Source organism: Scylla paramamosain, chromosome 10, assembly GCF_035594125.1.
Source record: "Scylla paramamosain isolate STU-SP2022 chromosome 10, ASM3559412v1, whole genome shotgun sequence".
Taxonomy (NCBI): Eukaryota; Metazoa; Arthropoda; class Malacostraca; order Decapoda; family Portunidae; genus Scylla; species Scylla paramamosain.
The window spans coordinates 12,979,499-12,995,000 of record NC_087160.1 but is presented as its reverse complement, the minus strand read 5'-3'; the positions used below and the strand labels follow the sequence as shown (position 1 = coordinate 12,995,000).

The 15,502-nt window shown below is 36.5% G+C and overlaps 1 protein-coding gene across 1 annotated transcript in view; it reads left to right on the top strand.

Annotated features, from left to right (window-relative positions):
• The window catches only part of LOC135104244 (kynurenine/alpha-aminoadipate aminotransferase, mitochondrial-like), a 39,837-nt gene extending 24,335 nt beyond the window's left edge, over positions 1-15,502 (top strand). Inside the window, exons 6-10 of the mRNA XM_064011419.1 lie at positions 10,666-10,845; positions 12,253-12,379; positions 14,662-14,711; positions 14,848-15,006; positions 15,315-15,502. Coding sequence (XP_063867489.1) covers positions 10,666-10,845; positions 12,253-12,379; positions 14,662-14,711; positions 14,848-15,006; positions 15,315-15,386 — 588 coding nt within the window. The 3' untranslated portion in view covers positions 15,387-15,502. The remainder of the gene's footprint in view (positions 1-10,665; positions 10,846-12,252; positions 12,380-14,661; positions 14,712-14,847; positions 15,007-15,314) is intronic.

Genomic DNA, 15,502 nt, shown 5'->3' with positions numbered 1-15,502 from the left:
TGAGCCTAAAGTAACTTGGGAACAGGCTGCAAAACACATAGCTGGCTTTGTCAGGTTTGCTGAGCAGTGCATATACGAGTACATGTCAACCCGAGATGTTATGACCCTTCACTGCATTGAGAATGAGTTTTTGCTGCAAAGAAGAAGGAGCTGCAAACAAGGAGACATTAGAAACTATTTTAAAGTAGCTTGTAAGGGAAAAGAAGTGGGGCAAACAAGTACAGAATCTGATGATGATGATGACCCTGAGGGTGTTGAATGAGAGGTGTGGGGAGCGAAAAAGTGTCACAAACACTCGTACATTTTCATATCTTTATTGTATGCTATACATGTTGGCTAATATTGAATAAAGCAAATAAGTGTATACGTACTTTATTTTTGTAACCCATCAACTTATTTATGAGAGGAAAGTATTAAAGAGAATGTTAGTACAGTAGTATTGTGTGTTGGTGAGTGTGAGGTGGCAGCGCGGGTGGCGACGCACGGCACAGTGATCAGCTGATCTTTGTTATGGTAAGATGCGTGAGTGTAGGGTGGTGAATGTGGACATAATTTCACTTCTATTCAAGTATCGGCATACTTCAAGTATCCGGCATGTCGGCAGTCCCGTTGATGCCGGATAAGAGGGATTTTACTGTACAGTACATACTATGGAGACATACATACAAGCCACTGTGAGACTGAGGCAGAGGCAGTGTGGGTGAGTGTGGTGTGTGCTCACCACCACCACCCACACTCTCCCTCCCTCCCTTACTCACTCTCCTGCTACTGCTGCCACTGACTGAATGTTCCACCTTATTTACCGACCTTTGTTCGGTAAATCAAATAGGTCAGTAGGCCATATTATGTTTAATAAATGCAAAAATTGCTTTAATGGGGTTCAGTATGCTGAAGGTTTAATATATATATATATATATATATATATATATATATATATATATATATATATATATATATATATATATATATATATATATATATATATATATATATATATATATATATATACCTTGCCAGGAAAGAGAGAGAGAGAGAGAGAGAGAGAGAGAGAGAGAGAGAGAGAGACACACACACACACACACACACACACACACACACACACACTGTAGTGTAGTGGTTAGCATGCTCAGCTCACAACCAAGAAGGCCTGGGTTCGAATCTCGGGCGCGGCAAGACAAATGGGCGAGCCTCTTAATGTGTAGCCCCTGTTCACCTAGCAGCAAATAGGTACGGGATGTAACCCAAGGGGTTGTGACCTCGCTGTCCTGGTTTGTGGTGTGTGGGTGGTCTCAGTCCTACCCAGAGATCAGTCACTATGAGCTCTGAGCTCTTTCTGTAGGGGAATGGCTGGCTGAGTGACCAGCAGACAACCATAGGTGAATCACACATGCACACGCATTATGCCCATCATGTTAATGTATGGTCCATGATAATATCTCATCTAGAGAGAGAGGAAAAAAAAAACTGTGATCATGTCAGTGTGTGGTCTGTGATCATATCTCTTATTAAGAGAGAGAGCGAGAAACACAACACACATACACTATGGGTGTCATGTTAATGTGATGGTCCGTGATCATATCCATTGTCAAGAGAGAGAGAGAGAGAGAGAGAGAGAGAGAGAGAGAGAGAGAGAGAGAGAGTCCTTTCTTGGCATGGTAACACTGCAGGGAAAATGAACAACTGGCAACTCAGACCTGCTGGAAGTGGACCAGCCAGTGGGAGACTACAACTTCGACACTAGTGCCCCCAGAACATATTTCTGCTTGTAACATGCTATATTCTACAAGTTACCTGAATTTAATGATATGTGGGATGATATGTCTAGAACTGTTATTTATTTATTTATTTATTTATTTTTCTCCAACAGTTTCTAAATAGCATGTCATCACCATGTGTGATAAAATTATCAGTGTTGTATATAATCTATTGAAACAGCTTTCTTTCCTGCAGGTGTTGTATGTGAATCCCAATGCCTGCAATCCCACTGGTGTGTCTTTGCCAGAGGACAGGCGACAGGAAATATACAAAATTGCATCAGAATACAATCTCATTATTTTAGAAGACGATCCATACTACTTTGTGCAGTTTTGGTGACCGGAAGGTAAGGATAGCATTGTCTACAGGCAAACCACATTATTTAGTGCTATTTATTTTTATTTAATTTTTTATTATGCCTGATTAACAATGTTAGAATGTGTTGCAAAGACATTCTTGGACACATTGTTGGCACACACACACAGGCACACACAAGGGTTAGGATTGCTAATTTTTTGTGCCAGACAGGCATCATAATGATAGGAACTTAAATGAATTTAATTGAATTTAATCATCATATTTGGGCCCTCTCACTATCCTCCCTCTCACACACACACACACACACACACACACACACACACAAATGGCATCATAGGCCTAGCAATTAGATGATTGGAATTGAAATGTTAGGCACAATTAAAAATGTTTCTCCCTTCTGAGATCAGAGGAATGCCCTTATTTTTATACTGGTGAGCTATTCTTGTAATATCAGAAATTTTATGACTGAATTTTTTTCAATCTTCCTCAAGATAAAGACCTTAAGAAAATTTTGTTTGTCCTAAGACCTCCAGCAATATCACAAGACTGGTCTCTAAAAAAAAAGGACAAAAATTTACTTGCATCTCTCTCTCTCTCTCTCTCTCTCTCTCTCTCACTCTCTCTCTCTCTCTCATCTCTCTCTCTCTCTCTTCCTCTCTCTCTCGTCCTCTCTCTCTCTCTCTCTCTCTCTCTCTCTCTCTCTCTCTCTCTCTCTCTCTCTCTCTCTCTCTCTCTCTCTCTCTCTCTCTCCAAGATTCATAGGCAAAGGCTGTATAAACATAGATTCTTTAATTTTATCTCAGGCTGTATCTAAGATTGAGTGTAACATTAAGCTCAACTTAATTATTCAATTTCTTTTGTTGAAAGTCAGTAATTATTGCTGAATGAGAAGTTCCTACTTGTCTTCATTCATTGGTCATGGGAAGTGAAGGACAAAGCTCAGCTCAACAATTTAATTTTTTTACATACTGCCAGTGTGCATATTAACGTTCTACATGGTGTTTTTCTTGACTTTCAGAGACACTTTTAACATCAACTTAGAGAAAAACTGGGAAAAGCATAAGGTGCCATTCCTGGAGAGTAGGGAGCTTGTTGAACTTGAGGAATTTGAAGTGCTTGGTCAAGAAATACTGGATCAGGTGTGAAGAATGGGCTGTTAACCTATTTGAGTCAGGCAAATGGTAACTGCATCATGACTGCTGTGGTCTGCTCTGCACCTGATCCAGGATATCTTGGCCAATCACTGAAAACCTCAGGATAGCCAAGCTGTACTCTTTTGTCATGAGTATGGCTATCCCCCTTTGTGTAGTCTCTCATCTGAATGGGCTATCAGTGCAGTATTGTTGTGACCAAGATGTGTGGATATTTAAAGGCTCTTTGGAAACTCACAATCATTTTCCATATTTTAATTAACTTTTACAATTTATGCTTCTTACAGTTACAATGAAAATTCTTACCTTGTCATATTTATCTTAAATTCATTCAAGTTATTTGGCATCACTTTATGTATCTTTAACATGTTCAATAATTAGTGCACTCTTTGTACAAGAACACAGATGATAGCAAATTCATAGCCACAGCTAATATTCAATCAGTGCAATTAATGTTCAGTTAGAAAAAACACATGATATCAGCATCGCATCAATAACCATAAATATTCTATAATTAGATTAATCTTCATACTCCATACAAACCTATACCAAAACATAAAATGTGAAAACATCATGTAAATATCCTACTCCTCCTTTTAAAGATACAGTAGGGTATGTGACAAGAAACACTGATTCTTTCCAATGTAGCTTTCATTATGGTAAATGTGCATTATGGCGACTGAAGAACTTGTGAGAAAAAATGAATTTGTTCCAGGGAACCAGAAAATAACAAAAAAAAATTTAACAATTAAAAAACATCAAAATGAGCATATTTGCACTACTAGATATGAGATAATACAACAAATACATGGGTGGTGACACGTAGCAAGGGTCCAATGTGCCACAAAAAAAATGCTAGAAAGTGGGGTTAAAGTTCAGTGATATACAAATTACTGTAACTCTTCTAAGTTTTGAGATACTGCCTTCATTTATGTATCAAAATGACACTTGAAATTCATTATTTCTGATTTTCTAAAGTGCTTTGGTAATTTAGTAAAATTATGTATGTTTATTTTTATCAAAGAATAAATAAATAATTTTAAATTCTCAGTGTATTTATCAGGTATTACTAAACTTCAACCTCATTTTTTTGCACAATATTGGTTAAAAAAATGGTGGTACATGTTAATATCAATAATAATAGTAATAGTGTAAAAAACATGATTAATGATACCTGTTATTATTATTATTATCATCATGCTCCCCCATACACCCTCACAGTGCATGACGTCACACTCACAGCAATGTCTTACCCACCCATGCTGCAGGATATTGGACCATTCTCTCTCAGCAGCTCACACAGCTGGTGAGTTAGTCTTATGATTTTTAGTTTGTTATTCCAATTAAATTTTATTAAAATTTTAGTGCTCGCACGAATGGCGAATTCATTATGCCAGTATTGATACGTTATTCTAATTTAATTTTTATTAAAATTTCAATGCTTGGACTAATGGCAAGTTCATTATGCCAGTTTTGGTTCATTATACTGATTAAATATTTATTAAAAACTACAGTGCATTAGTGCAGTTGCATGTTATAATGGCCATGCGTTGTCACATACTGTACTGTACTTGATTTTAAACTGCATTGCACTTTCAAGTTCTACTTTAAGTTAGTGTGTCCATCTTGGCTCCTCTCTGGTCAGGCCCTCTGGAACCTCTGCCTCCGTGTCTTCTACCAGATTGTTCTACTATTACTCTATGTAATATGATGTAGCCCTTAGATGTGGTGTTAATGCATCTCTGAGCAATCACACACTGCTATTGACCTTGTAACCAATCAGACACTACATGTGACCCTTTAGAGAAATACTCTTGACTAATAAGACTACATGTAACCAATCAGGGACTATCTTTGGCCAATCAGAAGATAAGACAAGGTTTAAGGCAGAACATATGAGGTGCTTAGTGTAGTAAGGGCGAATCTACATTTTTGACGATTCTGAGTTAGACTCGCCAGAGCATTCTCCTCGCCATTATCTACATGTTGCAGCCAGAATCAGACTGCTTCGCCTTTAAAACATGATAGAAAATCTCTTTGAATATAGAGATGCATTCTCACTTAATGCTCGAAACTTTGCCACATAGGTGGAAGGTGCCAAGAAGAAGCATATTGTAGTAGGGGTGAACCTCACATCCCTGGTAAAAAGTGAGCAGTGAGGTGCCCTCTGATGTCATGTCACACCATCACAGCCACAGCACATCCCATCAAATGCCAGTAGTCAATCAGATGAGAACACATCCCACTAGATGCCACTATGCCTGATCTTTCATTTACATCACAAGTGGTTTATTACATCTCCAGAAAAAATTACCTGTGGAATCCACCTGAATGGAAAACACAAGCAGTGATAGTAACCATGAGTCAGGTGAACATTCCAGGAAGAGGAAGCGTAATCCTCAGACCTGGGAAAAGAACGTAATAAAGACAAAACATAATCTTGGCTAGGCCTACACAAGCTATTGGATCAAGAAAGATGTTCGTAAACTTGAAACTGGCGAGCCCTGCAAGTGTGGGTACTTTGACAAACTAGGCTATGAGAAAATAAATGTATTGATTTTCTTCTGCTTTAGAGGCATCGGGGGTATTATCAAAACACACGAAGGAAGTAGCAGTTCATTAGTAATGCCTGTTATTGTTTGTACCAAAATATTTTCATAATACACATGTATTGGTAAATACATGAAGGAAATAGCAATTTATTGGTAAATACATGAAGGAAGTAGCAATTTATTGATAATCCCTCTATTTGTTTATACCAAAATATTTTCATGATACATATGTATTGGTAAATACACGAAGGGAGTAGCAATTTAATGATAATACCTGTTTATGTTTATACCAAGAGATAATCATGACACACATGTACTGGTATGAACAACACTGTTCACAGAATTAGTTGCCAATTTGTCTTAAATTAACAAATATTGAGATGCAAATATCTCGAAACCGCATTTTGTTGGATTTGCCTCACAACACTAAGGAGTTCGTGCGTGAATAACTTACTTCAAATGCCAATATCTGAAAACCTGATTTTGCTGGATTTGCCCTTTCACCACTAGGGACTTCATATGTAAGCACTGATATGTTTCTATAGGTTGACCTACTTTTCCCATTAATTAACTTTCTTCTGGTATTGTGTGTTAATGCCCTTTATCCTGCCATAGTGCCCATTTTCCCTTCTGTTTGGGTTCTGCCTTCCCTCTCATTTGTCTTGTAATGGTATCTTGTGTTAATCCCTTTTATCCTGTTGTAGTACTCACTTCATATTCATTTTTGCTGCCTGTTTGCACTTTCATGCCCCTTTGATTACTTTTCCCAGTGTGGTGACCAGCTTGTTATCTCCCTGCTTCATTCTCTTTGCCATTTCTTCTTTCTTCTTGCCTCTTATTTATTCTCATTTCTTCATTTCTTGTTTCTTCATTCTTGCTTCTTAATATACTGCTTCATGTAGGGTCACAACAGTATCACTTGTAGACAGCATTTGATTCGGACTTTATTCACTATCAACATTAATCACCAGATTTAAAAGTGTCTAAGATTATCATATTCACCTACACTATATCACCATTCATATAGATGTTGAACAAATGGGGGAACATTACATATACCTGCCACAGCCCTGCTCAAATTTTAATGCAAGAAATATAAATCCTTAGATAGAGGTATTTTTAGATGAACAATCTGGAGGAACATTAATTTAAGCAAAATGTTTCATCAGGTTTGACATGAGGTTAGAGAGCAGAATAACCCTAATTCAACTCCATCTTATAAATAAATATTTCTCTCTCTCTCTCTCTCTCTCTCTCTCTCTCTCTCTCTCTCTCTCTCTCTCTCTCTCTCTCTCTCTCTCTCTCTCTCTCTCTCTCTCTCTCTCTCTCTCTCTCTCTCTCTCTCTCTCTCTCTCTCTCTCTCTCTCTCTCTCTCTCACACACACACACACACACACACACACACACACACACACACACACACACACACACACACACACACACACACACACACACACACACACACACACACACACTGGAGTGAATAAACATGTCCCATAATACAAACCTAAAGAAAAAGGAAAACAGGTATGGTTCAATGCAAGATGTGCAAGTGCAAAAAAAAAAAAAAGATGAAGCATGGATAAGAATGAAAAGAAATCAAAACCATAAAAATAAAGATTTTAGGATAGCAAGAAATAAGGAGAGAGGAAGAAAAAGGATATGGAAAGAATATAGTTGAAAAGTGCAAGGACAAAACCAAAACTGTTCCACAGATTCATAAATGAAAAAATTAAACTAAAAGAAAACTAGGAAGATTGAAGGATAGCAAATTAAACATATGAAGATCCAAAAGACATGAGTGAATTGCTAAACAAAAAGAAGTTTCAAGTTTTCACAGAAGAATCAGAATTTAAAAAAAAAACACGAAGACAAAAAAAGCAAATGTGGGAAATTATAGTGACGCATTTGATGGCTTACAAAACACATGGGCTTATGAGATGCACCTCAGTTTGGGCAGGCATTGAAAAAAAAGATAAATAAGCAGGTTTAAGCTCTGAATAAGAAGGGTTTCACCTGACATTTCAAGGCCTCCCATAAATATGTACTATTCAGATTCTTATTAGATCCCAATATTGTACATTTAAAAACCTTAACATTTTGTAGGATCTACCAACACTGGCCCTTCAACCAGTCCTGCTGTGAGATGTAAACAAATATGTTGTAGGCAGTGACATTATCAGAGCCCAGAGGGATAATGAAGTTTGTACATCATATCTTTTTGTCATTCTACATATAATTTTAGTCGTAATATTTTAGTACATTTTCAAAGCATAAGGATGTGTGAAAATAGATTTACCTTATTTTCTACAACATTTTATATTTGAAATATTCAGTACAGACCATCACCATGAGTCACCCTACCTCATGACGCTCTCTTTGCATTTAAATCTTTTGTTTTGTTAGGTAGTAAGCTATTTTCAAAAAAAAATAAAAAAGCAGCAGTTTCTCATTAGTTTCAAATTTTGTTGAACATGTATGCAAGGTAAGAATGTTGAAAGATGGGCACAATTTCAGTTGTCTGAAGGTGTCTTACCTCAAGGAATAATGGCACCATACTAAAGAACACAGTGAATCTTACGTGTTTCACCAGGTTTGGTGTGTAATAGACCGGGAGTTTGTTTTGGTACATGTACTGTAAGCGTTGTCACTTAATTTCTTCCTGACTGGTGTTATTTTATGTGAATGACCTGTCATATGTTACTTGCAAAAAAGAGTTGTTTTTGTAGTGTAGAAGCAATCATCACTTTGTTTACATGTGTGAAGATGTTTGGGGTTTGATTTAAGGGCTGTTGTTGCCATAGACTTGCCACTAGCCACTCCCTCAAAGCCTTATAAGACAGGCTCATTTTCTGAGATTCTCTTTTTTAAAGGCACGTCTTACAAGCCATCAAATATGGTAATTAAAGAAGTCTATAAAATGATGGAGGAACTAGGAGAGAGAAAAGCAACAGGATGGTGTATCAGGTTTCATTTTTTAAAAGAGTGCAGAAAACAGTTAATCGAACTGGTGCTTATTATCATTTGGAAGAGTGCCTAAGGAATGGAAGAACAGGCATAGTGCCAATGTATAAAACTGGAAAGAAAGAAGAATAACTAAACTGTAGACTAGTATTGATGACCAGCATAGTATATAAGATCTGTGAAAAAGGGATAAAGAAGCAGTAGATAGAATTTCTAGAAAAACATATAATAATAAAACAATATTGCTTTAGACAAAAGCGATCATGTGTAACCGATTTGATGATCTTTTATTTTAGAGTGACTGATATAACACAGGAATGGGATGGATGGGTAAACTGTTTGTACAGTGGAACTTCAGTTCTCAAACTTAGTTAGTTCCTGAATGCAGTTTGAAATCATAAATGTTAAAATACCAAAACTATTTTCCCCATTACGAATCAATGTAAAATGGATTAAACCATTCCCAGACACCAGTGTCTACTGTCTTAGTGGCTTATGACAGATGCTCCCACAGCCAAGATGGCTGCTTCACAACATCTCCAGCTCACAAATTATTTATCCAGAAAGGATGTATTGAATGAACATAGTGACATAGAACTCATCAGAAGATGCTGTTTAGATCAACCTAGAGAGGGAAGCTTTACAAAGGGACACAGAGAGGAGCAACCCACTTACTGCCAAAATGAAGGTGAACATAACACTTAGATGTTTTGCTGCTTAGAAAAACTACTAGAAAAATGCAGTAGTGATGGCATTGGGGGTCATCGAGAGAGTCACAAGTGGCTTGGGGTTGCTCCTGAGTGCCAAGAACTGCTTGTTTACCTCGAGGCTTTTCAACGAGTTCAACATTTACCTTATTTCAAAGATTGAATTACCCTCTTGCACTCTGTATCTCTCCTCCAAATATATAAAAATGAAGTAGAGATTTATAGAAATTATAAATAAGTAATAAACAGCAGCAAAACTTTTGCTATAACTTTTAATATTTGAAATCAAGTAAATTTGTTCTAGAACTGAATTATGGTACCACAACTGAAGCAATAATTAGTTAAAAATTTTAGTTAAAAAAAACAATGTTTGAAAAGGGAAGCATTTGATAACTGAGGTTCCACTGTACTTTAATCTAAAAAAAGCTTTTGACAAAGTTTCCCACCACAGGTTATTATGGAAGCTAGAAAATACAGGAGGATTAAACGGAAAAATAAAAAAAAACTGGATGGAAAGTTACTTAAAGGGAAGATAAACAGAGAAGCATGTAGAATAGATATTCAGAGATGTATATAAAATGGGGAGAAATATTGGAACAGCATTCTACTACATGGATAAAGATATGGTGAGAAAGATAATTATCACCATGATTAGACCAAAACTGGAATATGCTGAATCAGTGTGGTCTTTCCATAAGAAGAAACATGTAAAAGCTAAAAAGGATACAAAATGATGGCAACAAAGATGATTCCAGAAATTAAAGAATTAACATACAAAGACAGGTTAAAGGAAATGAATCTGCCAACGATGGAACAAAAAAGAGAAAGAGGAGACTTAATTTTAATTAATAAATTGTGGAATGAAATGGAAGAAATAGATAATGAGAAAATGATACTAAGAGAAGTAGGAAATACCAGATACACAGGAGGCCACAGCAAAAAAACTAAGAAAAGGAAGATGCTTAAGTAACATAAAGAAATATAGTTTCCCAAAGAGAAATATAGAAGTTTGGAACAAGCTCAGTGAGGATGTAGTACCAGCAATGAGTGTGTACAACTTCAAGGAAAAACTGGAAAGGTGCAGACAGAACCACATGAGCGTAGCTCAGGCCCTGTAAATTACAACTAGGTAAATGCACACATTTTATTTGCTTGGTATGATACATTATTACCAAAAATGTCTTAAGATTGTTCAACAAAATATCACTTCGCCAACAGGACTTTCCCCCGAGCTTCCTGAGCATGGATGTTGATTGCCGGGTGATCAGATTTGACTCATTTTCAAAGATCTTGAGCTCCGGTCTCCGTATTGGGTATGTGACAGGACCCAAGCCACTTGTTGAAAGAATTGTTCTGCATGCCCAGGTGTCTCTTCTTCATGCCCCAGCCATGTCCCAGGTAAGGAAGAGCAACTCTGTGGACATTGTAATGTAGGGAGTCACAAAGAGTACAGAAATTCCAGTTTCAAATTATAATATCACTTATGAGACAAAAAGGTTTCATGTAACTCTTATGTTGGGCTTTACTGATTTTCTGCAGCTGTTTATAGAGAGACGAAATTAACATCTAACAATGTTCTTAAGTAATTTCAGTTTTTATGTGCTACATAGTTTGTGCAGGTTTATGAAAAGTCACAGAAGTAGTAAGATGTGCTGGATGAAAATTTGTAATTATTCTAGGAAGAACTAAGTATTGTCAACATGTGCCTGAAAGGTTTTTGCACAGATTAAGGTTGTCTTTAATGTGTAACTTAAATGTATTACATATTTTGTGGCCATTGGTGAATGTTTCAGACATTTGATTTGTTTAATTAAAGATAGAACTTAGGAATTTATAGATTCAGCAAGTGAGGTTGTACATAAGTATTTTTGCTCATGTGATACATGCCCATTTCTGATGAAATCTAAGTTTCATAAATCACATTATGAGACTTGTTTAAGCATCAGAGTTAAAAAATACAAGAACACAGTCAAAGATTTGTAACTTTCAAAATACTCTAACTCAATAACCATTGATGCTTTATTTTTATTTTATTTATTTATTTATTTATTTATTATTTTTTTTTTTTTTACTTTTCTATCAGTATATTTACATAAATGAAATTTGAATATGTTTTGAAAGAAGCAACAATGACTGCATGTTTTTTTCCAGTTTTCATTTTATGTTTATAGTCACCCAACATATTCTGCAATAACTTTCAGTAATATGGTATTATTGCTACATTAGTATTGGAAACATGTAATTTAAACCTATTATTTAAAAAATGTAAGTATATAAGAAGAGAAGGGGAAAAAAATTTAAATAGAATTTACATTATCATAATCTTTACAGCCAAGCAGAGGGAGGCAGACTGAAGGTTGATGGGAAAGTGAGGTAGCAAGGGTGAAGGGAGGGAGCATCTTGATCATTCTGCCCTTCAAATACTCTAGTTTCATTTATTTTACTTGAGGCTAACTAAAACAAAAATGGAAGCAAAATAAAGGAAAATTACATTATATTTTATTCATCTCACTTGTTTTCATTGGTTACTTGTGTGCAAGACAGATCAGTGATTGGCTGGCTCCCTTCCCAAACCACATAATCAAGTCTATCTCATAGTTTTTGCAACAGAATTGTTGCATGGCACTTACAGTCAGACACTTGTGTTATTCTAGCAGGATTTTGAACATAAGGATAATTAATTTCTGTTCATTTCTCTTCCTTTGAAAAAAACAGATATTTAGGGGAAGCCAATGGTTCACCTTGATCTTGATAAAACTAAAAGCATTGATATAAAAATTTCATTGTGTATTCCTTCTCACTCAGGTATTGGTGAGTGAGCTGCTTAAACTGTGGGGTGACGAAGGATTCTTCAAACATACAGATGCAGTACAGGCCTTCTACCTTGACCAGAGGAATGCAATGTTGGAAGCTGCTGAAAAACATCTTTCAGGTCCGGATTTGTTCACTGTGCCCTTGTGTCATTGAATTGCTAATTTCATTCTTGTTAGCAAACATATAACAGGAAAAATCAAAATAGAGGGATTAATGTGTTGTGTGACTTTTTGATTATTTGAATCTACTAATCTTTATGCTGCCCCATTGTCTGCAAGATCATCACCATTACCATTTGGAAAGGCTCCATGCATACATGTATGATTCACTATCTAGTCCACTTAATAAGAGCTTAACAGGTTTCATGGTCTCTTAAGCCCCGTACACATGGAGCATCACGTGTCAGCGACGTGATGCAGTAGTGGTGTTGAAAAATTGACACTAGCGTCCAAACGGGCTGCATCACTGCGAATCTCATCCTTGTGTGAGCCATCAGATCTCAGTCATCATTTGGCTTTCACAGGAGAAGTATGTCTGCCGACACTCTACTCTGCGAACAAACTGTACTGTGGAGTATAGTTGCTGTGTGTGCAGCTAAAAAAAAAATTGAAATCTAAACTGGAAGTTGAGGTACGTATGATTTCTCCTTCAACAAGGAAAAGTAAATCATTAAAGCACCACAGCTTTGGAGTGTATACATCTGTCGTGCCAGCACCAGACTTCTTTGATGCATTGATGGCAGTCATTTCTCTGTGAAACTGTGTTTTCAGTGTATGGAGTTTTTTGGTGATGTCTTCATACCGCACATTACAATTTACAAAAGAAGATAAGTCAGCTTTTAGAGTTTCCATGCTTATACTCTTGATATTTCTCATCTTGTATTCCTTGCACTTGATATTCCAAATGGCTGGGTGCTGCTTTAGCAACTCAATGAAATGTAAGGTAATACACTTCGTCCATTAGAACGGCTTTGTTGGTTGAGCCATTGTATGAAAGCAGGGCGGAAGAGAGAGCGCGTGCATCCTTCTTCTTCAGCGGTCATTGACACACTGCTCAGCGATTTGAAATGGCTCCGCGTCATGACTGTGTTCATGATGCAGCGACGAGTTGAAATTAACGTTTTTCAACTCGTCGCTTCAACACATCGCGCATCAAGATGCTCCGTGTGTACGGGGCTTTACATCCTCCCTGGTCAGGTGTAGTCTATTTCATTCATTTTCATAGGACTACCCAGAAAAATTAAACAGATGCACTTACATTCCAAACTGTTTAAATCCAATTACTCCTTTGCCGTTATTTTAACATGTCCAAACCATCTTGATAGTATATCTATCCTTATTACCAGGTCAGTACACTCATTAGTTATCCTAAGCCTTATTTCATCATCTGTGATTTCAGCTATGCTGTTTAATGGGCATTATCTTTCCTCACTGCCCAGGTTCTATCATCATGTAGCATTATGCTCTCAAACCACATGTAAATGCTCTTTAGATCTAAGAGAAATACTGTAGGTTAAGGTAAAGGCAGCATCTCTCTGAACATCTACCAGTCACTTTCAATAAGTATATTCTCCAGTACACTCGTCTAAATCAAATCACTTAAGACCAATCGTTTGTTATACATCTCTCCTACTTCAACCCTTCAAATAGCTGTTTTGCACTTCACCTCATTTAGCTACATCAATTCAGCATTCTTATGGCAGATAAGTTAGGTAAGTTATTTCTGCAGATTGTAAACAACCATATGCTTTAATTTGCTTTAATTTATGTTATCACCCTCACATAAGATCATAATTTATATTTTTAATAATTTATTTTGAATTCCATGTATTCCATTATCTCTCTCCATTGAGCTTCTGCCACAACTTCACTCTTTACCATCATGAGATAAAGCTTCATTGCCAACAGTGTGTTCCAGACAGACTCTTGGTGCACACCTATGAAGATCCTAACACTGTTTAGGAACATGTTCTTGAACTGCTTGAAGAGTGATATGGTGATGAAGACACCTTTGTGGATCAAATGATACAAGGAATCTTGCAGGGACCTCCTCTTTACTGAAAATTTGTTGCTCAACTCATTATTAATCCTTGGTTACTTTTATAGTTACCTTCAAACTTGTGTCACTGCTCTGACTGTTCACTCCATAACTACCAACTCTCACATGAAAAGTTTCTTTTGGTCATCAAAAATTGATAATTTTTTCCTCTATGCTTCTGCATCTGCTAAACAGCGAATACAGCACGAGTGATTCCTCTTCCTGATTCAGACTGATTATGCATATCGTTTAAGACAGTAGTTACGTAGAACCTCCACCTATTCTCTTGAAAGCATCTGTGAGACAGTTCTTCCTGCTCACTGCTCAGCAACAGATTAATTTGATTCACCCTTTGATTTTCAGATCTTTGTGAATGGGCAGTCCCTACAGGAGGCATGTTTCTGTGGCTAAAAGTAAGTGCTTGAAGGGTTAGAAAAGGCTGGTGACCTTTATTCAAGAGTTATGATATAAGGTGTATATACTTCTTTAGTTTATGAAATAAGATTGGTTTTACAAAATTAAATTGAAATCCATTCTTTCTACATCAAGGTGCCAAAGATCCATGACACATGGGATATGATTCTGGAACGTGCACTTACCAAGAATGTGATTCTTGTTCCTGGCAAGGCATTCATGTGTGACTCTTCCAAACCCTGCCAGTACATGAGGGCTGCTTTCTCTATAGTGTCACCAGAGAATATGGATAAGGTGGGTTATTTAGAATTCACTATGAAGTAGAAAATTTGTCATAGTGATTGCCAGCACTAATTTCATTATTATGTGAAAAGATTTTTATTCCTATACTTCCAAGTTGCCTAATAGTAGAGATTAATTACATTAGGCAACTTGTGAGTATAGGAATAAAAATCTTGTTTTGTATTTTGTATAGAATAGATAGGTAACAATTGTAATTAGGTTAAGGAGAAAATGCAAAGAGTGTAGCAACAACCTTATTTTTAGATTGGGTGCATATTTTATATGTGTAATTGTTTACATACTTATTGTTCTTGTTTCAGGGATGCAAAAATCTGGCAGAGTTGATTCGTGAAGAAATGGTTCTGCAAGAGAGTAATGCCAGCTCTGATTGATCGTGAGTTGTGTCCTGTGGTATTGTAGTTAGCATTCTGGTATTAGATTGATGCTGTAGTAATATTTTTTGATGTATTGAGAGCTCAAGATTTAAGGAATAAACTATTTTAACAAA